The sequence below is a fragment of the Rhamphochromis longiceps genome, linkage group LG18, assembly GCF_057381845.1.
Source record: "Rhamphochromis longiceps isolate RC_006_pf linkage group LG18, R_longiceps_female_GT1.1, whole genome shotgun sequence".
NCBI classification, from domain to species: domain Eukaryota; kingdom Metazoa; phylum Chordata; class Actinopteri; order Cichliformes; family Cichlidae; genus Rhamphochromis; species Rhamphochromis longiceps.
In genome coordinates, this window is record NC_140574.1 from 1,738,707 (window position 1) to 1,764,038 (window position 25,332).

Below are 25,332 nucleotides of genomic sequence, written 5' to 3' on the forward strand. Positions count from 1 at the left end.
TTCCTGAAGGTGAGTGTGAGATCAGGAACTCTGGAGGTTTTCCTGGATGTTGTCGATACCAGAAGAAATAATTAGCACCTGTGGTGTATTTGTAGGTCAGAGTAACTGTGCTGCCTTCTACGCTGGACTCTTCATCTTTGACTGGAGTGAGCTGATCACATGTGACACCTGAAGGAAGAGAGAACGTTTTCAATCAATAATTGACGTTAATGAATCATTTAATTGAACATAGTTTCCTGTGTAGGTGAGCAGACCTGTGAGAGTGAGAAGAATCAGAGGAAACACACAGTGATGTAATGACAGCATGTTGAGGAACATAAAGTTTGTTTTGTGTTGAACTCTGTTGAATGTGGAGGTTTTTCTCTCTTCTATAGTTCAGTAACAGCTCAGCTCCTCCCTGAATCTCTGCTCCTCCTCTCTGCTCTCAGTCACTCCTCCTCCTGTGCTTCACACACTTTATAACCAAAATGATTTAAGGGAGCCGTGTGACACGTCACACAAGCAGAAGTCACATTAACGATGTAGACAGAGTCAGAGTCGCTGATACTCACACAGTTAAAAAGTCTGAAACTTGAGACATTTGGAGAAAAATGTGTAAGAAGTCCTGAATTCAAGAAACATCTCAGAATAGTTTGTGTATGTTGGGAAGGATTTTTGTTCACAACTGTTTGTTCAAATGAAGCATCATCTTATTTGATTTGATCTTCAAACACAAACCTGAGAGACGTCATGTCTGTGGACACGACATGCAGGAGTGTTGTGGTGCAGCAGCAGTCCCAGTTACAGCTGACACTTTTGGACACAACATCTGTTTTACTTTGTGGCTCCTTGGTCAGTTTGATGGTGTGTGATCCTACAGGAAATATTTAGTTACTTTGCAGTTTATTTAAATGCTACACTTATATTAAAGTATATTGTTGATAAAGCATATAGTTAGAGCTGGACCAGTGACCCTGAATCCTCCTTTAGTTAATCTGGATGTAGCATTTATGTCCAGATGAACAGAACCAACTTTTGGAGATTTACTTACCTGGATGACTGGTAAGTAACACGGCCCAGGACCATGACAGGATGACTGATTGTGCATCAAGACCTCCTTCAGTTACTCTACAGTCGGTGTCGGCTGCTGGGAGACTCCCATGATGCACTGAGATTTTCTTCTTCACTCACTATGTGTTTATACACCTCTCTGTATTGACTCATTCGTTATTATTCATCTCTGGCTCTCTTCCACAGTGTGTCTCTGTCCTGTCTTCCTCCCATCACCCCAACTGGTCACAACAGATGAGCCTGGTTCTGCTGGATGTTTCTTCCTGTTAAAAGGGAGTTTTTCCTTCCCACAGTCGCCAAAGTGCTTCCTCATAGCGGGTCATGATTGTCGGGGTTTTCTCTCTTGTATTATTGCAGGGACTTCACAATGTAAAGCAACAACTGCTGTTGTTATATAAATAAAACTGAATCTACCAGAGTGAACATTTATAGAAGAAGAAATAAAGAATAAGACCTGCATCAGTGACCTTAAACAATAACATAAACACAATATATAAAAGTTAAAGCATAAAAAACTAACTTGTCATTAAGGCGTGTGTCTTTGAAACACAGCCTCTGTCAAGTCAAGCGACATGAAAAAGAAAATTTAACTGGTCGTCAGATAACAGAGACCCAGACACGCTCTCGGCTCAGTCATCGGTTACTAGCGGCCATCATATAACGCAGCTGTGATTAAAGCAGCAGTGGTGTCTTCCAGAGGGAGGGGCTAGCAAAGTAAAATGAACTGGATCATACCTGGATCCTGCATGCATGCAGTACAACACTGTAGCTTTAGCCCACATTAATGTTACCTTTATATTGTAGAGCTTCCTCTGATTGTGTGTCTTCTGAAACTTTTCCTGGACGAGTAGAGCCAGATACAACTCCTTTCCACAGTCCAGAGCAGGTCTGAGGATAAATCACTGACTAGTAGAACCATCGCTTCAGGAACAAGTGACAAATGCATTAATCTAAATCTAGAATAGTAATAGTACACTGGAAAATAAATGAATACTGAACATTACTCATAATAATAATGGATTGCATTTATATAGCGCTTTTCTAGGCCCTCAAAGCGCTTTACAATGCCACTATTCATTCACTCTCACATCCACACACTGGTGGAGGCAGCTACAGGTGTAGCCACAGCTGCCCTGGGGCAGACTGACAGAGGCGAGGCTGCCATATCGCGCCATCGGCCCCTCTGGCCATCACCAGTAGGCGGTAGGTGAAGTATCTTGCCCAAGGACACAACGACCAGGACAGAAAGAGCTGGGGATGGGTTGATGTTTGGTTTTCTTGTCATTTGGAGTTCTTATTAGATTGTTTAGTTTCTGTTTAGTTTCTGGGTCGTAGGTTCTTAGTGATCATAGTTCTCCCTCCCTCTGAGTCTAATCTTCTCTTGTGGTTAGTCAGTCTCTCTCTGTGTTTCTTCCTGTCTCCCCAGTCGCTGCGTCAGTTTGTGTCTGTGTGTTTCCTGTTTTATTTTGATAGTCCCGTGTCCTGTGTTTAGTGCATTCAGGTTTGATTCCTGTGTCGTTGTATCAGATTAGTTCCAGCTGTGTTTCCCTCATTACTCTCTTGTATATTTAAGCCCTGTGATGTCTTTTGCCCTTTGTGGCATCGTACTGCCTCATGTGTGTAAGTCTCCTTGTGTTTGGTAAATGGACTCATTCTTATATAGCGCTTTTCTACTCCCCTGGAGTCCTCAAAGTGCTGTATACAGCATGTCTCATTCACTCATACAAGCACTTCTAAACACAAGTGCAAACTAAACTACATTCACACACATTCATACTCCGATGATCGGAGGGCAACTCGGGGTTAGTATCTTGCCCAAGGATAATAGGCATGCAGTCTGGGGAAGCCAAGAATCGAATCACCAACCTTCCGATCAGTAGCTGCTCCACCACCTGAGCCACAGTCACACTGTTTCAGTTTTAGATCCACGTTTTCTCATTTCCTAGTGTTTTAGTTCTTGTTTCTCAGTGTTCTGTTCCTAGTTTTCATGTTCAGGGTTTCAGTTTGTTTTTTGTGAGTTTATGTTCTTGGACAATCCTCCCATCAATGAAGCTGCAGCCTTAAGTTTGCCTTTGGTGTTTGAATCCTGCATTTAGGTCCACTTCCTGCCTGCTACAGTCTCACATGACAGTTATTTGTGTTTATGTCGGCTTTTGATTTCCAGTTTAAAAAAAAATGACCTTTTTAGGAAAAACAAAAACATTTTCAGATTTCTGAACGATGATCAGGAAGTGATTCATTTCACAAATGTTGTTTTCTAAATGAAGTAGACAAAAAGTACAGAAACCCAGGACAGACACAGGTGACAGTGATCATCTCTGCTGTGGGTTCAACTTCAGCATGTACAGATGAGAGAAACCATACCACTGTATTTTGTATTTTTGCACAATGAAGCTGCTTTCCTTTCTTGTTGTATTTTCTTGAGCTGTGCTAAAGATGGCGCCGCTGTGATTGCAGCCATTCCCCTACTCTCTGTGAATGGGACTCATGACCATTGATCAGTGGTTGTTGATCAATGGTGATGGATCAATGGAATTTGCATAATTAAGATTAAGGAACTGACCTCACAGCTCATTGTTCCTTCAGTGTGCTGGTTTCAGTCATTATGCAAATGTCCTGTTTATAAGATTGAGACCTGCAGTCAGCTGAGACTGAAGAAGCCACTTGGATGATGATGAAACGTTTCTCCCACAAAACGCTACAAACAGAATCAACTTTTGGAGATTTACTTACCTGGATGATTGAGATGCATCAAGACATTTAAACTGGTTATTTATGGTTGGTTTACACAGCTTGTGTAGGTTTGTGTATGTATGTTTAGCTCTATATACGTGTGTGTGTGTGTGTGTGTGTGTGTGTGTGTGTGTGTGTGTGTGTGTGTGTGTGTGTGTGTGTGTGTGTGTGTGTGTGTGTAAATTGTGTTGTTTACATTGCTGTGCTTGAGATTCACCATTTACCGAAACCAAATTCCTTGCATGTGTCTGTGCATATACATGGCCAATAAACGCGATTCTGATTCTGATAATGTAAATATAACTAAACACCTGTCTAAGAAGCAACATTCATGAAATATGTGTAAGAAAAACATCTAGCAAAAATATCTGAGAAACACAGAATGATGGATGAAGATTAAAAGTCACTAACAGGTCTGCTACCATCAGGCTGTGATCTGCACATCTGATCATGAAGAGACAGTTTTAAAGAAACTGCAGTGAAGAGAGAGGAAGATTCATTTATGTGAGAAATCTCTCCTTTACGAAGTGAATTAAAGCTTCTGTTTTTATGCAAAAGACATTTTATTAACTGAGTGAAACAAACCAGAGAAGTTTAACAGTGTGTGGCTCCCTCTAGTGGATGTTGTGGAGTATTCTATTGTCTTTGCTCCAAAGGTTTTTGTACAGAGTTTTGCTGTTTCCTGTCACTGTGGGCTGCAGAGCACAGTAGTACACAGCAGAGTCAGTCACTGCAGCAGAGGAGATCTCCAGATGAAACTCCTTTTTTTCTCTCTCATGTATAAACTTCAGCTTTTCTGTTTCCTCTGAATGTTCTGCCATGAGAAGCTGTGGATGTGAACCAGACTTCTGTTGGTACCAGAAAAGTGTCTGAACTACAGCTGAATAGTTGCAGGAGAGAGTCACAGTGTCTCCTTCCAAACTCGTCACTACATCTTTAGATGGTGTCAGTAAATCCTCAGAGGATCCTGAAAACAACAAAGACATATTTCACCATCATGTTTCTGCATCTTTAAACTTAGTTTATAAAAAGTGAATCAATTCAAACAACATCCAGATATTTTCATGTCCATCATCTCCTTTTACATCTCACTCCATCTTTTGATGACTCACCAGTCTGAAAGGAGACTATCATCATCCAAATGAAAAGCAGCAACATGATTTCCTCTTGGACTGAATGAACAATAGAGAGAACACAGCAGCTCTTCAGCTCCTAAATGAAGCCTTTCATGTTTACTGCTGTAGCTCCTCCTCTTGCTGAGCTCTGTTTCCATTCAGGCTGATGAAGCTTTGACAGTGATGCTGCAGTCATCATCATCATCATCATAAAGAAGGTCAGACTGGGAGGAGCCTGCAGAGCTCCGGCTGCATCCTGCACACGCAGTCTGACTGAAACATGTTTGAGCAGCAGGTGAAAGTTCTCAGCTTTGATAACAATGCTGGACGACTCTCAGTGGTGCACATGTTTTGGCATTTCTTATGTGGGATTAACTTCCTGAGCAGATTTTGTCTCTTAAAAGCAAAACAGACAAACTGTCATTTCTAACTTTTAAGACCACTTTTCCATCTTCAGGTCATTGTCTACAAATGCAGATGTGTTTAAAAAATATTTCTCCCCGCAATTTTGAGAACTGCATGAAATCAAAGCCTTTAAAAATAGCCCCTTAGTTAGCCTACAGCATGAACTGTGGGCAAGGCAAGGCAAGGCAAATTTATTTGTATAGCACAATTCAACAACAAGGTGATTCAAAGTGCTTTACAGAGACATTAGAAACAAAAACAAATAAAAAGCATGATTTAAAATTGATTAAAACAAGCAAACAAACTAACTAAACACACACATTTCACACCTGTTCGCGCGATCTGAACCCTTATCGTAAGGGGAGCTACCAGTCCTTCTGTGGACGAGCTACTTTCTATTTTAAATTCCCTGAATTTAAAATACTCTCTAGACCCAGTCTAGACCCAGCTGGGGAGCTACCCAGAGCTCTAAACCCACTTAACAAACAAACAAACAAACAAACAAAACAGTATATAAAATCAAAACAGATAAAATCAGAAATAGATAAGATCAGTAGTTAGTGTAAGTTTTGAAATTTAAGCTTAAAAGTGTGGATTTGGTGCTTTATTCAAATGCAGCTGAGAACAGGTGAGTCTTCAACCTGGATTTAAATAAACTGAGTGTTTCAGCTGATCTGAGGCTTTCTGGGAGTTTGTTCCAGATATAAGGAGCATAAAAGCTGAATGCAGCTGCTCCGTGTCTGGTTCTGACTCTGGGAACTGATAAAAGACCGGATCCAGATGACCTGAGGGATCTGGATGGTTCATACTGGGTCAGGAGGTCATTGATGTATTTTGGTCCTAAACCATTCAGAGCTTTATAGACCAGCATCAGAACTTTAAAGTCTATCCTCTGACGGACAGGCAGCCAGTGTAAAGACCTCAGAGCTGGACTGATGTGGTCCACTTTTTTGGTCTTAGTGAGGACTCGAGCAGCAGAGTTCTGAATGAGCTGTAGTTGTCTGACTGATTTTTTGGGTAGACCTGTAAAGATGCTGTTACAGTAATCAAGCCTACTAAAGATGAATGCATGGACTAGTTGTAAAGGAAAGCAAATGATAAAGCTTCCTCACACAATCCCTGACTTCTTACATCCTAGTCTTATGTGTCCAAACAGCAGCAGGCTTTTACTAAATGTGCTTAAAAACTTATATGTGGAAAAAACCTTTGATGCTGCTAACTAGTGACCAAAAATAGCTGCGGCACACTAAGCATGAGAGAAACTGATGAAGCACACAAAGGAATCAGATGCACTTCTGTGACTGTTAGTTCTGCTTTATTCAGTCACTGCACAGCTATTGACACACGTCAGTGCATGAAAACATTATCAACAAACACACAAACTGCATAAAACCAAGAAAAACTGCAACAAAAAACAGCAATCAGCACAAAGCTTCAGCCCCAAGGTCTCCCTCTGCTCATGCTCATCAATGCAAAGCGAGCTGAAGAGGGCGCTGTACTCCAAACCTCATTCAGCACACCCGGAACATCTTTCCATTATCTTACTTTAACACTGGTGATCAGGATAAATCATCACATGAAGCTTGTTATAAAGTCATGAAGTTAAACCAGGGTTTACCCTGCATGATGATGGCAGCATCTGACCAATCTGAAAGGGGCGGTTCATGGATCACATGACTCTTACATTGAAAATGATCCCTATGAGTGTCACCTAATCCAGAGATGTTATTGAATGGTGATCAAACACCTATAAAGAACATAAAACTACACCAGCAACTGCAAGACTGATGTTAAAAAGGCAAGAAATGAATCCTGCAGGAAACGTTTCAGTGAATCTGCTGATTTAACACACAGTAAACATTTGAATCCTAGATAATAATGTCATCTGTGAGTGCGCTCTCACTGCTAAGTTTCTAAGGTCACAGCTGCACATTACAGCTGTGCAACTGTAAACTGGATCCATTTAAAGATTAAAGCTGACTGACAGAACAGTCTGGAAATCTCTTCAGTTTATCTCAAATCAAAGTGAAATGAATGTGATCGATAGAACAGGTGATCTTCATGTGTGTTTCCAGGAGAGTGAAACAGACTCAGCAACAGCAGATTAGACTGAAGTATAACAAGATGTTGTCATTTACAGCTCGCACTCATAGAACAGATTCCCCCAGCAGAGAATCTGTTTGATGCTTTCAATAAAAGAATCAGTGGAAAAGCTCAGAACTCAGAACATACAGTGGGGCAAAAAAGTATTTAGTCAGCCACCGATTGTGCAAGTTCCCCCACTTAAAATGATGACAGAGGTCAGTAATTTGCACCAGAGGTACACTTCAACTGTGAGAGACAGAATGTGAAAAAAAATCCATGAATCCACATGGTAGGATTTGTGAAGAATTTGTTTCTAAATCAGGGTGGAAAATAAGTATTTGGTCAATAACAAAAATACAACTCAATACTTTGTAACATAACCTTTGTTGGCAATAACAGAGGTCAAACGTTTACTATAGGTCTTTACCAGGTTTGCACACACAGTAGCTGGTATTTTGGCCCATTCCTCCATGCAGATCTTCTCGAGAGCAGTGATGTTTTGGGGCTGTCGCCGAGCAACACGGACTTTCAACTCACGCCACAGATTTTCTATGGGGTTGAGGTCTGGAGACTGGCTAGGCCACTCCAGGACTTTCAAATGCTTCTTACGGAGCCACTCCTTTGTTGCCCGGGCGGTGTGTTTTGGATCATTGTCATGTTGGAAGACCCAGCCTCGTTTCATCTTCAAAGTTCTCACTGATGGAAGGAGGTTTTGGCTCAAAATCTCACGATACATGGCCCCATTCATTCTGTCCTTAACACGGATCAGTCGTCCTGTCCCCTTGGCAGAAAAACAGCCCCATAGCATGATGTTTCCACCCCCATGCTTCACAGTAGGTATGGTGTTCTTGGGATGCAACTCAGTATTCTTCTTCCTCCAAACACGACGAGTTGAGTTTATACCAAAAAGTTCTACTTTGGTTTCATCTGACCACATGACATTCTCCCAATCCTCTGCTGTATCATCCATGTGCTCTCTGGCAAACTTCAGACGGGCCTGGACATGCACTGGCTTCAGCAGCGGAACACGTCTGGCACTGCGGGATTTGATTCCCTGCCGTTGTAGTGTGTTACTGATGGTGAGCTTTGTTACTTTGGTCCCAGCTCTCTGCAGGTCATTCACCAGGTCCCCCCGTGTGGTTCTGGGATCTTTGCTCACCGTTCTCATGATCATTTTGACCCCACGGGATGAGATCTTGCGTGGAGCCCCAGATCAAGGGAGATTATCAGTGGTCTTGTATGTCTTCCATTTTCTGATGATTGCTCCCACAGTTGATTTTTTCACACCAAGCTGCTTGCCTATTGTAGATTCACTCTTCCCAGTCTGGTGCAGGTCTACAATACTTTTCCTGGTGTCCTTCGAAAGCTCTTTGGTCTTGGCCATGGCGGAGTTTGGAGTCTGACTGTTTGAGGCTGTGGACAGGTGTCTTTTATACAGATGATGAGTTCAAACAGGTGCCATTCATACAGGTAACGAGTGGGGGACAGAAAAGCTTCTTACAGAAGACGTTACAGGTCTGTGAGAGCCAGAGATTTTCCTTGTTTGAGGTGACCAAATACTTATTTTCCACCCTAATTTACGAATAAATTCTTTACAAATCCTACCATGTGGATTCATGGAATTTTTTTCACATTCTGTCTCTCACAGTTGAAGTGTACCTCTGGTGCAAATTACTGACCTCTGTCATCATTTTAAGTGGGGGAACTTGCACAATCGGTGGCTGACTAAATACTTTTTTGCCCCACTGTAACCAGCTGGTGAGCTTTGATTCCCTCACATGCAGACCAGCTGCAGTTTCAGAGGAAAGATTCAATATAAAAATAGAATAAAACTTTACTGCAGATTTGATATGAAGGCAGCAAGCACAGAACAGGTTTCCTGTTTTAGCATCAGACATTACAGGGGGGGCAGAATTATTAGGCGAGTTGTATTTTTGAGGAATAATTTTATTATTGAACAACAACCATGTTCTCAATGAACCCAAAAAACTCATTAATATCAAAGCTGAATGTTTTTGGAAGTAGTTTTTAGTTTGTTTTTAGTTTTAGCTATTTTAGGGGGATATCTGTGTGTGCAGGTGACTATTACTGTGCATAATTATTAGGCAACTTAACAAAAAACAAATATATACCCATTTCAATTATTTATTTTTACCAGTGACACCAATATAACAGCTCCACATTCACAAATATACATTTCTGACATTCAAAAACAAAACAAAAACAAATCAGCGACCAATATAGCCACCTTTCTTTGCAAGGACACTCAAAAGCCTGCCATCCATGGATTCTGCCAGTGTTTTGATCTGTTCACCATCAACATTGCGTGCAGCAGCAACCACAGCCTCCCAGACACTGTTCAGAGAGGTGTACTGTTTTCCCTCCTTGTAAATCTCACATTTGATGATGGACCACAGGTTCTCAATGGGTTCAGATCAGGTGAACAAGGAGGCCATGTCATTAGTTTTTCTTCTTTTATACCCTTTCTTGCCAGCCACGCTGTGGAGTACTTGGACGCGTGTGATGGAGCATTGTCCTGCATGAAAATCATGTTTTTCTTGAAGGATGCAGACTTCTTCCTGTACCACTGCTTGAAGAAGGTGTCTTCCAGAAACTGGCAGTAGGACTGGGAGTTGAGCTTGACTCCATCCTCAACCCGAAAAGGCCCCACAAGCTCATCTTTGATGATACCAGCCCAAACCAGTACTCCACCTCCACCTTGCTGGCGTCTGAGTGGGACTGGAGCTCTCTGCCCTTTACCAATCCAGCCACGGGCCCATCCATCTGGCCCATCAAGACTCGCTCTCATTTCATCAGTCCATAAAACCTTAGAAAAATCAGTCTTGAGATATTTCTCGGCCCAGTCTTGGCGTTTCAGCTTGTGTGTCTTGTTCAGTGGTGGTCGTCTTTCAGCCTTTCTTACCTTGGCCATGTCTCTGAGTATTGCACACCTTGTGCTTTTGGGCACTCCAGTGATGTTGCAGCTCTGAAATATGGCCAAACTGGTGGCAAGTGGCATCTTGGCAGCTGCACGCTTGACTTTTCTCAGTTCATGGGCAGTTATTTTGCGCCTTGGTTTTTCCACACGCTTCTTGCGACCCTGTTGACTATTTTGAATGAAACGCTTGATTGTTCGATGATCACGCTTCAGAAGCTTTGCAATTTTGAGACTGCTGCATCCCTCTGCAAGATATCTCACTATTTTTGACTTTTCTGAGCCTGTCAAGTCCTTCTTTTGACCCATTTTGCCAAAGGAAAGGACGTTGCCTAATAATTATGCACACCTGATATAGGGTGTTGATGTCATTAGACCACACCCCTTCTCATTACAGAGATGCACATCACCTAATATGCTTAATTGGTAGTAGGCTTTCGAGCCTATACAGCTTGGAGTAAGACAACATGCATGAAGAGGATGATGTGGACAAAATACTCATTTGCCTAATAATTCTGCACTCCCTGTATTGCCAATAAAGCAACACATTTATTGTACGTTTGTTTCTTACCAAAGGAAAAAATCAATAAATAAAAATCTGGATTATTTATTACTTCTTACTGATGCTCACCAGGGAAACTGAAGGACATTATATTAAAGAAAAAACTTTGGACCTTCCTACTGTTGCACGGAGGTCCGAAGGATCTGCCAGGAATGATGACCTGTTTCCTGGAGAATTGATTGGTCGGTGGGTGGTGATGTCATACCTGTTGATCTCTAATGTGGAACTGAACCTTTTGTGTGGCAGGTTAGTTCACAGCATAAGTTTCTTTGGTGATTTGTCCTGGTGAGAAGTGAACCACCTTCGTAACACAGAAACCCGGGACAACCCTGAAGTTCTCTAACACAAAGTAGTGCACGGCTCTGATGACTGCAGCTGTGTTTAATCATGGAAGACACATCAGCACAGTCCCAGAAAACACAGCAACTACATGAGAGGCGTCGACACATTTGTAGTGTAAAAGTGTTTTTCAGAGGGTCCAGAGACACAGCAAAATAATATCTATAATATCAAACTTTCATAAAACAATTCTTCATATTATACATAATGTAAGAAACACAGGAAACATCAAACAACAGCACAGTAATAAGATGTAACATAACGAGTTATAGATAAGACTTTGTTTAATCATAAGAACAGAGAATTCAGACCTAAAGGTGACACTTTAACAGTGTGTGGCTCCCTCTAGTGGATGTTGTGGAGTATTCTGTTGTCTTTGCTCCAAAGGTTTTTGTACAGAGTTTTGCTGTTTCCTGTCACTGTGGGCTGCAGAGCACAGTAGTACACAGCAGAGTCAGACAGCTGAAGCTTCTGGATCTTCAGAGGAGCTGATCTGATGCTGGAATCCAGTGTGGATGAAAATCTCTCCTTGAACTCGTCTGCTGTGTTTCCTTGATCCCCACTAACACGGCTCAGGATGAATTTGGGGCTGTTGTTTCCATCCTGTTTGTACCAGAAGAGAGAAGTACCTGTTAAACTGCTGGTGTTATAGAGACAGTCAAGTGTTACTGTGCCTCCTGCAGCAGCAGTCTCTTCTCCTTTTGCTTGCAGCACGTTGTCTTTTTGTGCTCTGCATTCTGTAAAACACCAACAAACAGTATCAGTGTGCTGTTAAAGAATCACGTCAATGTTGATATCAAAGAAACAGAGTTGTGTTCATACCGAGGCACATAGCAGCCAGCAGCACTGAGATGAACAGAGGCGTCATATCTGCAGTGTAGAGTAACTGTGAGCTACAGCAAGTATAAAGAAGCTGTGATCTCTCTGTTTAGTCTTCATCAACACTAAGTTGGTGGATTAGAAGGAGGAGCCTGATCACAGTGACAGGACTCATTCACAGCCCTGTGTTATTCCCCCTGCTGACAGCTTCACACTCAGCACGTCTTTCTGCTGCTTTCAGTGGATATTTGCTCCTATTGCAGGAAGCAGGTTTAACAGACTGAACTGTGAGTCGAGAAACAAGCACAGGATAAATAAAGAGCAGAGGCTCCGTTTTAATCCAGGGAACCGAAGAATATGAATGTGTGTCAGTGTGGATCATGATGTTCATCTTTAAAATCTGAAGAAGAGAAAACAGTAGAAGAATCTTCTTGTATCTGCCAAAATGTTTCATGACTGAATTTTAACACTGGGAATTTGGAGAGTGTGGAGTCCTGATATCCGGTGTAGTGGTGCAGTGTGGGGAGAAGAATCAGTAGGAAATGAGACGTTGTTGGTCTTTGCAGGTTAAAGTGAAGCTTTGAGACTTAAAGTGACTTCAGACTGAACTTCAACAACGTGTGAAATGGATCTGATACCATCAATGATTTAAATGTCCAATCAGAACACAGAGGAGAAACTGTACCTATGACATCATCGCGAGAAAACACAAAGACGTGATTCTCATAAAAAAAAATGAAGGAAAAGTTTAAACCATGCAGGAGAAAATGTGAGAATAACAAAGTAAATCTTTCAGCTGTAAAACATCATTAATGCACCAACAATGTTGGGAGTTTATTACTAGTTACTGTATTTGACTTCTGATGCTTTTTACACACATCATCACTAAATAAGGAATAAAATGTCTTCATGTCTGAACGTTCCTGCAGTTGGTTTGTGGTTGATGTGGATTTGCTGCTCATGTGAATCCTCCCACAGTGTTTCATTAGCAGCTGTAACCACAGTGACTCTGATAAAACAGGAATTAGCAGAATCCATCTGATATGAAGCTGTGCTTTGAATACCACTTCCCTCCTCTTTGAAGAGTAGTCAGATATCTGTGTTCAGGTTTTTGTACAGCCTCTTCTACACTTTGTATCACTGTGTTTCTAGAGCACAGTAGTAGAGAGCTGTGTCTGCCAGGGTTAGGGCTGCTATGGTCAGATTAGTTGATGAAGAAGCTGTTTCTGAGTCATATCGTTTATCAGGAATATACTGAGTTGTGGATCCTCTTGCTCTTTTCCAGAGTATAAACTGAGGAGCCTGAAGGTCAGAATCATGTCTGTACCAGTGAAGCTCGATATAGCTAACACTTGTCTCATAGCTACATGTGAGTGTGACAGATTCTCCTTCTGTTTTAGTGACTTCAGGTTGTTGAGGAGTGATTGAGTCTCCAGCTGTTAGTCCTGGAAAAAGAAAGAAGAAAAGTAGTGAAATGCAGTCTGTATATCTGCTTAATGCAGCAGCTTCAACTAAACTTTAATCCCTGTTCTTAAACTCACCTATAATGTGAGATAGAAGCAAAAAGAGGTGCAGCAACATGTCTTTGGAGTTATTAAAGCCAGACAGACAGCACATGAACAATGTTCTTCCACTGCAGCACAATGACCAACAAATAATGTCATTGGATGAGCACAGCTTCAGTGGGCGGGGCCAGTTTAATAGCTCAACCAATCAAACAGTTCTGTGCTTCCACAGCAGCTCTGTCTCTGTCTCTGATCTTTACTGCTTCATTTCTCTGTTGTCTTTGTCATCAGTCCAATGACACAAGAATCAGAGGTTTAACAGTGTGTGGCTCCCTCTAGTGGATGTTGTGGAGTATTCTGTTGTCTTTGCTCCAAAGGTTTTTGTACAGAGTTTTGCTGTTTCCTGTCACTGTGGGCCTCACAGCACAGTAGTACACAGCAGAGTCAGACACTGCAGCAGAGGAGATCTGAAGGTTCAGACCATTTCTGTCATCGACCATTCTGACAGAAAGTTTGGAATTTGTTGTGTTTTGTGTTCCCAAGTTAAAGGTCAGGAACTCTGGTGGTTTTCCAGGATATTGTCGATACCAGTAGAACTGATCACTTCCAGTTGCTTGTCTGGAGTATCTGTAGCACAGAGTAGCTGTGCTGCCTTCCAAACTGGACTCTTCAGCTTTGCTGGCAGTGAGTTGTTGACAGCTGACACCTAAAGAAACAGAAATCTGTAAATATTTTACAAAGAAATCGTGAATAATAATTAAAATATTAGGATGAAGTTTTTTCACATGTACCTGTTAGAATCATGATGATTAACAGAGAAGTTTCATAACAGCCCAACAACAACATGTTGGACTGAATCTTCTGTGTTGAATGTGGAGGTTTCTCTGTCTCGTCTGCTCTTCAGTCGCAGCTCAGCTCCTCCTTGAATCTGTGTCTCCTCTGGTTTTTATTTCCTGATCAAATCTTGGCACCATGAGACTTTTCTGTGTTCTAACACTCACCTATGCAGTGAGAGAAAAGTACAAACAGGTAAAGGAACATGTTTCAGGTGCTGAAGTCACACAGCAGATGAACAAAGTTCAGCAGAATGAAAAGACTAAGCAGCCTCTCTGCTGCACAGCCTTCTCCTCAATATCAGGCTGTAGTTCTGCACAGAGAGACCATCTCATTGGCTGAGTTCAGCATCAGTGGGTGGAGCCAGACAGAAACCTGTTTAGGGTCTTTATGAACAGCGAAACATCTGCTGGTGTTAAAAGAAACTAAAGAGGTGCAGTTACAAGTACAAGTACATCCAGACAGTGACTTTTACGGCTGGCTTCTCCACATCAGTGTCTGCACAAGTTTCCCGTTCAGACTGTAAAGTTTGGGGAGGAGAGGATTCCCTGGAATCATCAGTGACAGTGAATTCACTGATAACTACACAATTATTTGACAGCAGGGAAAAAAGCATATCTGAACCTGTCTTTATGTTCGGCTGTGATAGTTGTAGCAGTCAGACAGTGAGTGAGAGAGACAATCTGCTGTGTACTTAGAAGCCATTCTTTCTGCTTCTGTTCTGATTCTGAGGTAATTTGGGTTGAACCCAGGACTGTATCGGCGTTGGCTGAATAGCAGTGGTGTTCACCTTGCGGTGTCGGTCAGAACACACAGGACGCACAAATAAGGTTATTCCGTCTTTACTGTGATTCTGTAGCTTAACAGCGCAGCACAGCAGCACAGTAATGCAACCGCAGGCTTTCAGAGGATGTACAAGAACTCGTAGGTGGGGGGGCTGTTAGCTGTTAGCTAACAAGAGCAGAACATATACAAAATACTGAATATAACAAACATTTAAGTCATGAATTAAGATTCATGAGCTTTCTTCCAGTCTGACCAGAACTACAAATGGAAATTCCGATATGAAGATCTCCATGCACTACTCAGAAAACCTTACAGTCCATGACATTAATTGCCAATACACCCAACAACACAAAACAGCCAATCAACCAAAGCGGTTGCCCCATGATCGTAAGGTCAGGGGTTCGAATCCCCTGAACGGCTACCCTGAGGTACCCCTAAGCAAGGTACCATCCCCACACAGTGCTCCCCGGGCGCTGCACTGGTGTCTGCCCACTGCTTCACTGAGTGAATTTCCCCACGGGGATCAATGCAAAGTGTGCATTATTATTATTGTGTACAACGTTAGCAGCATGAACTAGCCACACAGTTGAACAGGCCAATACACATTGCACTTCTACATCCACTAAATGCCTAAAAGACTAAAGCTGTCCTTTCCAGGCAGGGCTCCACGTCCACTCAGTTCTTTAGCAACGCGCACGACTCACACTGTGTGTCGACATCCCCCGCTGAGTCAGTCCGCTCAAACTCTGATCCCTGGAACATGTGTTCAATAGTGCACCTGTGCCCTCTCGCCACAAGGGGGCTCCCACACACAGTTGACAGCCTTTCCAACACAGAGGACAGATTCTGTAAAATATCGGCTGCACATGATCTTGGGTCTGATTATTGTAGGGTCTACCTCACAATATAAAGCACCTTGAGGGGACTGTTGTTGGAATTTGGTGCGATTAATAATGTTTGAACTTTTAAGGTTGTTCAACATTCGTAGTTCTGTTTTGCATTTTGGAACATTTAGTTGTTTATTATAATGCAGTCTTAAGGCTTTACATTACATATTTTGACTTTGTGTATCTGTGTTGGTAGGCAGGTTGGACTCAAATATATGATTTGTAAAGTTCATTGGAGGCGTATAGTGCTCCAGGGACTCCAGGGAGGAAAGGAGTCCACACAACACTCTCAACTCAGGGTTTGTCTTACCACACACCTGGGAAGATCAAAACCAGAAGTCTACACAGAAGAAACACACAGCAAGTATCTTGAAGCATCAGAAGCAGCACAAACACTGAGCAGGAGGAGCCAGGGCTTCACTAATTCAACAGTCCAGTGAAGAATGACACAAACAACAACAAAGGAACACAAACAACAACAAAGGAACACAAACAACAACAAAGGAACACAGACAGAGGAGAGAGAGAAAACTAAAGTCGAGAGACAGACAGCAAACAAACCGAGAAATCAGCTGGAGACGACAGAGACCATCACATTTGGCTTTTAATTCAATGTAGGTTTAATAAGTTTTTAGATTGAGTTGAATCATTTCAGTTTAGTTTGCAATGTTTAAGAATATTTATTTTTAACTGTCATTGTCTGTTTTAGTTTTAGTCTTTATTAATTATTATTGCCTGGATGGCAAACGTCACATAAAGCCTCATAAAGCACATTTTGAACGTTTTGATCAAATTCACAAATATTGAAACTACGGGGATTTCCACCGTTAATCTTTCTTTTTTCCAAGTTCACAAAATAATTTCAGGTCTAGTTTTTATTTTTGTTTTAGTTAACCAAAAGGCTTTTCACATGCAGATTATATTAGTTCACTATAATAACCGTGATATATACACAGTAAAGGTGTTCCTCAAAAATGCACTGTAAGTGTAAGAAGTGGACACGAGTGATGACGAGCAGGTCCAGATGCTTCTAAACACGGAAAGAAAGAAAGGAACATTTTGGCTTCATCTCAGGAGAAAGTAGCGCTGACTGAACTGGTTGTTGCTACTGCAGTGGTCTGAATGCTCCCATCTGTTAATCTACAGCAAAAATCATGACATTTCAAACGTGATCCAAATAAATTAGTTAATCCTGTGAAATTACACTGTCAGAGTGAGGGGCTGCATTAAAATAGGTGACTCTGAAAAATATTTGTAACACAAAGTATTTGCAGTAATGTTGTTCACCTGGTTCAGAGTTTAATTTGTTCCCTTTCCGATCGTGTCCTCTCGTGTCAGCTCCCCTAGTTAAAGGTTCTGACGTCCTGACGGTTGCTGGTCTAGTTTTACCTTCTGTCTCATTGCTTCTGATGATCCTCACCTGCGTCTTGTTACACTCTTGTTTCTCCTGATGCCTCTGACCCTCGGGTGTTTAAATAGTGCTGTTTATTCCTCAGTGTCTGTGTCAGTCTATGTTGACCTACCATCATGTGTTCCCTGGTTGACTGGAGATGAGTTTTCTGGAGTTCGTCTGTTGCTGCCTTCTTAGTCAGCAGTCTTATTGCACCGGTCACCCAGGTCACCACCATCACCGCTGCCACCCAGCATTCAAGCTGTGACGCTGGTGCCCAGCTTGTAAGAGCTCCTGTTATTCGGCATTCCAGACAGTTCCATGAATGAACCAGCTTCATCATTGGTGTGGTTGTGGTGGGAGGATGAGGAGCCATGCTCCCTCTTCCAGGAGGAAGAGTGTTCTTGTCACCGGTTCTCCCCGTGGTTCAGTCCAGATGAAGCCAGTGAATGTTGTGCCTGTTTACCCAGACTAGCTCAGTTAGGCACAACGAGAGCAGGCAAACCCTGAGAGTTTCCTGACCCCAGGCAACCAGCGCAGTGTCCGCAGCCTATCAATAAACACTGTTCCAGGTTTATGTAGACGACTTAGCTGCTGCTCCTCTCATTCAGTATTATTAAAGTGAAATTCTGTAGTCTGCATTTCATGTTGTGCAGCCTCATTTAACTACAGTTGGTGCTACAAGTTGTTGTATAAATTCCTGAGATTAAAACCACTCGTGGCTCTGATCATGTTAATGACTATTACATATCTGGACTTCATATGATTGCAGGAATTTCTCTTTCTGATCAGCAGTGCAAAATATTTTCTCAGCCCCATGTCAGAAGAGCTTTGGTGCAGAGGTCAGCACCGTCACCTCACAGCAACAAAGTCCCGAGTCCAACTTCACCTTCATGTGTGGAGTTTGTATGTTCTCAGCTTGTTTGTTTGGATTCTCTCTGGGTGCTCCAGCTTCCTCTCACAGTCCAAAGACATGCAGTTAGTGGAATGAAGTTAATGTCAGCCCTGTCTCAGATTGGTGACCTGTCCAGCTTGGACCCTGGCTCACACTCTACGGTTGCTGGAAGCTTCAATCTTCAACGGATTGAAATTAAGAAGGAATCATTTAGAGGAGTTTAAAACATTAAATCATTGAATCCATGAATCTGAAAGTGTTTTTGAGTGCAAGATGCAGACTGAAAGGTCTATTTAGCAGTGCTTCTCAGAGTTTTATACTGAACTAAGCACAGACTGACTGAAGAATTATGAAACCAAGCTTCAAATCCAGGATAGAGGTTGTTTGCTGTGCCGGCAGGACGGTCCACATACACTGCTACTCTGTTGGAGGAGAGCAGTGCACATGGACCGGCTTCATTATTCTCACTGAAGAATTATGAGACCAGACTCCAAATCCAGGATACAGAGGTTCAGTGAATGTGGTGTTGAAGGTGTGGAGGTGGATCAGAGAGTCCAAGAAGATATTGTAGAAGGACAGCGTGCCGGCAGGATGGTCCACATACACTGCTACTCTGTTGGAGACAACGTCTTTGGGGATGAAGGTTTCTGTGTTATTGTGCAAGACAGAGTAAGAGTAAGAGCAGTCCAGGCTCCAGGACTGACTGTTCAGTCCAAACAAGCAGTCATCACTGTGTCCTCTCCGTTTGATTCCTTTGTAGCTCACTGCTATAGAAACATATCCACTCCACTCAACCTCCCAGTAACAAGGACCAGTCAGCCCGTCTGTGCACAGCAGCTGAGGGCGGTCAAATCTCTCTGGATGATCAGGATATGGCTGCTGTGCATTCAAACGCATCACCTCTCTGTTGCTGTCAGACAGCTGGATCCATTTGTATACTGTGTTTGGGTCGATTGTGAGTTGATAGGAATCTGATAGAGAGAACAAATAAATCCAGCTGCAGTTATTGATCGATCATCTATTCGTTGATCGGCTCTTTGATGGTGACTCCTGATATCAGAGATATGAATGAGCGACACAGTAGTTTAAAGACGGTTGGATTTGTTTCCAAGAATCATCATAAAATCAAACGTACACTTCTTCAGATCCGAGCTCACCCGTCGGACGCCATCAGGCTCCACCCTGCAGGGAGAGGAGGGGTCAAACCAGCACAGTCGTTGGCAACATGCTAACATGGACATCATCACTCATACTGTCACAGAGGGAAGACTTCATGTAGCTCTTACATCTGCATAAAACAAACAGGCTGAGTGAAGGGATCTGTTCATACCTGTTTAGAGACTCCTTTCCTGCAGACCACTGCTTCACTTCTTCAGGTGCATCTTGAATCAGAATTGCTCTTTTAAAATCAAATATTACAATTTTCACAACACCTACATGTTTTGTTTTTTTGAATGAAACAGAACAAAAGTAGGAAGTCAAAGTGTTTTTTCCTCATATATCAGTTGAGTGGAAGCAGTAAAGCCACCAAGAGACTTTGATGTGGTGACATTCGTCCTCTGCTTGTCATGGTCATTTTTAGTCTACATAAACTACTGAAGAAGATTGATGGATTCAACGCATCCATCAGAATATAAATATGTGTGCATGTTAGATAGAAAGCTCTTATATAGAAAAGGTGAATGAGGCACGTTGTGTTGAGTTAAATAAGAACCAGTCCATTTACCGTTTATTCGATCTAAGCAGCTTTGGAAGACGGCGACTGGACCTCATTAAGCTTTTTGAAGAGGTTTCTCCTTTGGTGTTTAAACTCTAGTGGGAGTTGTCCACTTAAGAGGATCATAGGCACACTATTGATCATGTGCCTCATCACAAGATCCAAGTTATAAAAAAAGGTGTGGGTCATTATCAGCAGAGCTTTTGGATGAAACTATGGTGAAACCTTGCCTCACTCTATCATGTGACCCATTGAGACGCAAGATGTGAGTAGGGGTTGAGGTGCCTGGGAAGACTCAACATAACTGGAGCACGGATGGTACAGTTGTTGACAGCTGGTGTGTCGATCAGGTGAACTTCACAAACACAATGAAACACAAACACAATGAAACACTGTGAGCCATGCACCGGCTTCCTCAGAGCCTGGACCTCAATATTGAAGCCCTGTGGGATCATGGAGGACTCTCATATGGACTGATGCCACACAGAACTGTCTACGGGGAAATTACAGTTTTTCTCAGTCGCTTTGGTGCGTTCCTCAGAACACCATTAACATTTGCACAGCAGTTAGTGCATTTCCCAAAACAATTAGTGCAAACTGCAAAACCTAGTGGATAGCCTGCAAAAGCACGTCACATGCACAGAATTGATTATCCATACCTCAAAAGCAAGTATCCATGTCAATGAAACTGTCAGTGCCATCAAAATGAAAAGTCTTGACACCATCTTTATGAACAAGATAGTCAAATGGCATTGTCATGTTTCCACTATGACAGTTTATAATTTCAGTGTTTCCCATTGCAAAAACAATTGGTGACACCTGAAAATGCTGACGACAGCACTATGGCCTACCTGTACAGCCATCTGAAATGTGCAGTGAAGTCACTGTAGATGTTATGGGAGTCTTGGGAGTAACTGAGACACTGAATACGTACGTTTCACATTTCCATTGTGTAGAAGTGTTTGTAATCCTACAGAAGTGTGCAAAAGAAAAATATGCTACAGTCACCTGTTCACTGTAGAATACATGTAAACATAAAATCACCCATTTGGTAGAGCTGTGCACTAATGTGAACAATAAACAGCACATGTAACAGTACAGTAAATCATTCTGGCACATCCAGACGTTCCTGTCTGTCTGGCCACATATTTTCATCTACATCACAACAGATGTTATCCCTCGCAATGCAGCGAGGAAAGTATCTCCTGGAGTGGCGAATCCATCCTCTGCAGGACCCTGCTTTGATGTCGTCACATGCTGCATCCATGGCTGCTAGCAGGGCCATTTGCTCATGTGGATTTCATTTGTCTTGAGTACTCTGTCAATTGTTGAAATTGGAACAGATTCAATATTGCCAAATACCGTGTAATTCTCTATGACAGCGCTTTGTATGTCTCTCAGCTTTATTGCATTGTTTGCAATGACCATTGCACAAATGGCTTCTTCTTGCTGTGGGGTAAAAAGGGGCCCTCTTCCGCCTCCGCGAGGTTGTCTTACAATCCTATGTGGTGCAGAGTGAACTTTTTGTGAAATTGCAAATACAGTACAGTAACATGTGATGTGTCTGAGATGGCACAGTACAGTACAGTGTATTACTGTTTGCATACTTGTTTTCCCTACGGAATGTTTGAATGATTGAACTGACAGTAGTTCTTCCAATATTGGGTTGCACCCTTCGACCAGCCTCCTCCATGGTGAGGCTGTGATTGACAACATGGTCCACAATTGTAGCCCTTATTTCATTGGGAATCCGCCTATATCTGCTTCTTCTCCCTCTTCCCCTTCCTCCCCACATCCTCACCCCTCTTCCACGGTGCTGACCTTCCATTTTGTGTCACAGAAGTGTAGAAATGGTACACAATAGCTCCTGCGCAGTTTATATATGCTTGCCAATTGGGGATTCACAGGATTCATCCATAATTGACAGTGAACAAGTTGTTTGTCATTGGTTACAACTAAACTTTCACACGCCTCCTCATGAGTGACAGCTGTAATTCACCCGAGATCAATTGTTCAATTTCGGAGACATTTCCAGGAACAATGATACAGAAAGGTATAGGATTTGCTTGACAGATGGCCAATATTTGGCATGTGATAACTAGTTCAACAATTTTGTGTGTGATGACTCAAGCAATGGATGTATGACTATTAGTTTTATTGGGAACGACTATTCAGCATCCATAGGTATGATTACTTTTGACTGACATGACATAAGCAAATGGAAATGTCAGAAAGCAGCAGGGAAATGTATGGAAGCAACTGATTCATGTCCAAAATCATTTGCAGTTTGTTCAGAGAGAGGAGAAATTGCTACTATGATGTGCACAAATGACTGAGTGTTGTGGAGGTTGAACTAATAGTTATGAGAATTTCAATTCTGATCTGAGAAACGCACCAAAGCGACTGAGAAAAACTGTAATGTTGTGGGATGCTTTTCTGTTTTGTTCATCATCATCATCATCATTGCTCTTTAGTTCCATCAGTCGCTCATCGATGTGAATAAACCAGACTGAACATTTCATGCAGTCTCGTGTGTCCTGTCATCCCAAAACAACACAATATCTTAAAGTCACATCAAAAACCTGTAACACTAACTTTGAAACACGTAGAAGCGCTTTGTCAGAGTGTCTCTCTCTTTGGTTGGCATCTGCTCAGATGGGAATTCTTCAAAGCTTTGCATGACCTGTTGGTTAGACTGCACTTAACATGATTCCACACACAGATAGATAGATAGATAGATAGATAGATAGATAGATAGATAGATAGATAGATAGATAGATAGATAGATAGATAGATAGATAGATAGATAGATAGATAGATAGATAGATAGATAGATAGATAGATGATAGATAGATAGATAGATAGATAGCCTCTTGTCGTATGTATTTGTGTATTCCATATATTCCACTTGCCAAACGTACCGTTCTGAATATTTCCTCAATGTCATCTCTAAGGCAGTGCTTTTTGACAGCCTCACAGATGTGTTGGATGAAGGCAGAACCGTATGTTTCATGAGTGTATGAACCTGTGTCTGCAAGCAAACAGAACCAGATCATATCTGTAGTTAGGCGGTGTTTGATTGTTCTAAATGTTACTTATTGGAGGGTGGTGCACTTACAAGTGGTGCTGGAATGAAAAATGATGAAATCCTTTTCATTGTGTGTCCGAGGACCTTTGACAGAGTTCACTGACAGAGATTCGATGTCGTCTGTAGGCACAAATTGTGTCCTATCAAGTAAATCCACCGATTCCTCCCCCACTGAAACAAACACACAGACTTACTGAAACGTGTCGATCTTTTACCTTTTCAAATGAACAAATATTAACAGTAAATTCATTGAAGATTCATTCATGCTGTTTGTTGGGTGTGTGAGGACAGATGAGAATCACCTCCTCTGCAGGCGTGAATAATGACGATCTTTGGTTTGTCCTTCAGTGCAGGACAGTTCTTTGAGTTTAAGTGCTGAAAGATTTGGTCAATTTCAAACTCCTCAGTTCCCGTGCCTCCATAACACACCAAAGTCACAAACACGCTGTCTGTGAGGGCCAGTTTTGGGTGTTCAGAAAATTCTTTCAGAGGTTTATCGATCATCTGTGAGAAGAAATCCGTCACTGGATCATTTAACCAGTTTGTAAAACTGGGTGCAAGTGAAGAAACCTTTCCTGCTTTTAAAAGTTACCTTTGCAGTGATGTCCCCACATCTCACTACCTCATATCCAAGAGTTTGAAGTAGACTTTGCATGACTTTCTCATCTTTCGCAGCTCTACATTTGTATAAACTTGTATTAAACGTTTCAATGTTGATCAGCAGGGCGATGCGATTTGACTGTGATTGTTGAGTCACTGGGTAAATCTGAGAGACCAAACAGAAACTCTTCAGATTATTTTAACACAAGCTGATTTTTTTATGCAGTCATTTGCAGTAATTATTATTATTATTGGTTTGGAAGTTACTACAAGAGGCTAAGATCAAACAATCAACATATCTCATATGAATCATACAGTAACATACTTTTTTACCCTGACTGTCTGTCCACGTCTCCATCTCTGACCTAGAAAGAAATCAGAGGACATGTTGAGCTGGAGGGACAGAATGTGTCGCATCACATCAGCTCTTGGGATTTTCACTGTGCATCACATCATCTCTGCTTCTTGTGGATTATTCAGGACTGATTTTTAAAAATATTAATGAGAAAATGTATTGCTGATACTGATTAATAGATAATAAGACTTGAGCCTAATAAACCTGAAGACTATTGAATGTAGACACACGGGATCCTAATCAGGCATCAAAGTGAGATTTGGCAGGTGGGGAAACTCTAAGCCCAGGTGCAGTGGGGCAGCGTGGGCGACTTGGAAATGAGACCCTGTACTGGAAGCTCCACTCAGGTTTTCTTTGTATCCAGGTTGTGATCAGCTGAAGCTGCTCTTTGTGGATTTAGCCGACCGAATTCAGATGTTACATATTTCCAGCTTCCAGCCACTACGAAAACCCAAAAAACCTAGAATTTGGTGAATTAACTCAAACAGCACCTCACAGTTAAACAATCTCTGATTAAATGTATGCAAACAGCTCAGCTACTCTTCACCAGTCCAAGTTTACCCCTCTCAGCTTTACCACAGTACTGCAAACTTAACACTTTCACTGACATAAAATCTGAATAATGTCATTTCTGTCCCAAGATGTTTCACAATAAGAAAACAAAATAATCATGTTCCTCTCATGTCTTCTTTCTTTGCAACATCCTCCATCTCTGATGTGACAGATGAAAGAAAAACCTTCTTCAAAGTAAAACAGAAACAACATCTGCTGCTGCTGCTAAGACAAATGAGAAATGAAGAATCAGAGACTTACAGCAGAGATGCTGAGTCCTGGTTGTCCTCTGATTAAAGAGCTCAGACTGCTCAGAAAAGAAGGACTCAACTGTACCTGCACTGGAAACACCTGCTGACTGACTGACTGACTGACTGGATGCTCTTTTATACTGAGCTGGAATCTAGTTAGAATTGTTCTTCTTCATGATAACGTGAAGGCTGAGTTCTTTGGACCAAACTGGTTTTGCTTTGGCTGTTTGGGAGGTTTCCAGTTTCCTGAAAAGAAACTCACCGAACTGGTTTCACAATATGCCAGAACAAACACAGGAATGAGGCTCGCTTTCCTTTACACAGGTGATACGTTTGCTTCTTCACTGATTAACTCATGGACATGTTTAGAGATAATTCAGGAACTACTTGATGTAATGTTCCTCCACGAATCTCCACCTTATCATGGTG

The 25,332-nt window shown here is 41.9% G+C and overlaps 1 protein-coding gene and 1 long non-coding RNA gene across 2 annotated transcripts; both read right to left on the reverse strand.

Moving 5' to 3' along the window:
- Positions 1-18,222: 18,222 nt before the first annotated feature.
- LOC146647364 (stonustoxin subunit beta-like) lies at positions 18,223-22,732 on the reverse strand. Its single transcript, XM_085388980.1, has 4 exons — positions 22,653-22,732; positions 19,671-19,722; positions 19,476-19,522; positions 18,223-19,311 (listed from the first exon to the last, which is right to left on the reverse strand). The coding sequence occupies exons 1-4, from the start codon at positions 22,702-22,704 to the stop codon at positions 18,758-18,760; spliced, it is 705 nt and encodes a 234-aa protein (XP_085245106.1). The 5' UTR covers positions 22,705-22,732; the 3' UTR covers positions 18,223-18,757.
- Positions 22,733-23,286: 554 nt separating this feature from the next.
- Positions 23,287-23,896, reverse strand: LOC146647365 (uncharacterized). Its single transcript, XR_014908453.1, has 3 exons — positions 23,738-23,896; positions 23,448-23,649; positions 23,287-23,316 (listed from the first exon to the last, which is right to left on the reverse strand). It is a non-coding gene; the product is annotated as an uncharacterized LOC146647365 (long non-coding RNA).
- Between the last annotated feature and the right edge of the window lie 1,436 nt (positions 23,897-25,332).

Coding starts and splice junctions, on each gene's coding strand:
- LOC146647364 (XM_085388980.1), bottom strand. CDS start 22,704: ATGCCAACCAAAGAGAGAGACACTCTGACAAAGCGCTTCTACGTGTTT. Junction 19,723..22,652: donor GCGCTTCTACGTGTTTCAAA/GTTAGTGTTACA, acceptor TTCTGATTCAAG/ATGCACCTGAAGAAGTGAAG. Junction 19,523..19,670: donor GGAAAGGAGTCTCTAAACAG/GTATGAACAGAT, acceptor CTCTCCCTGCAG/GGTGGAGCCTGATGGCGTCC.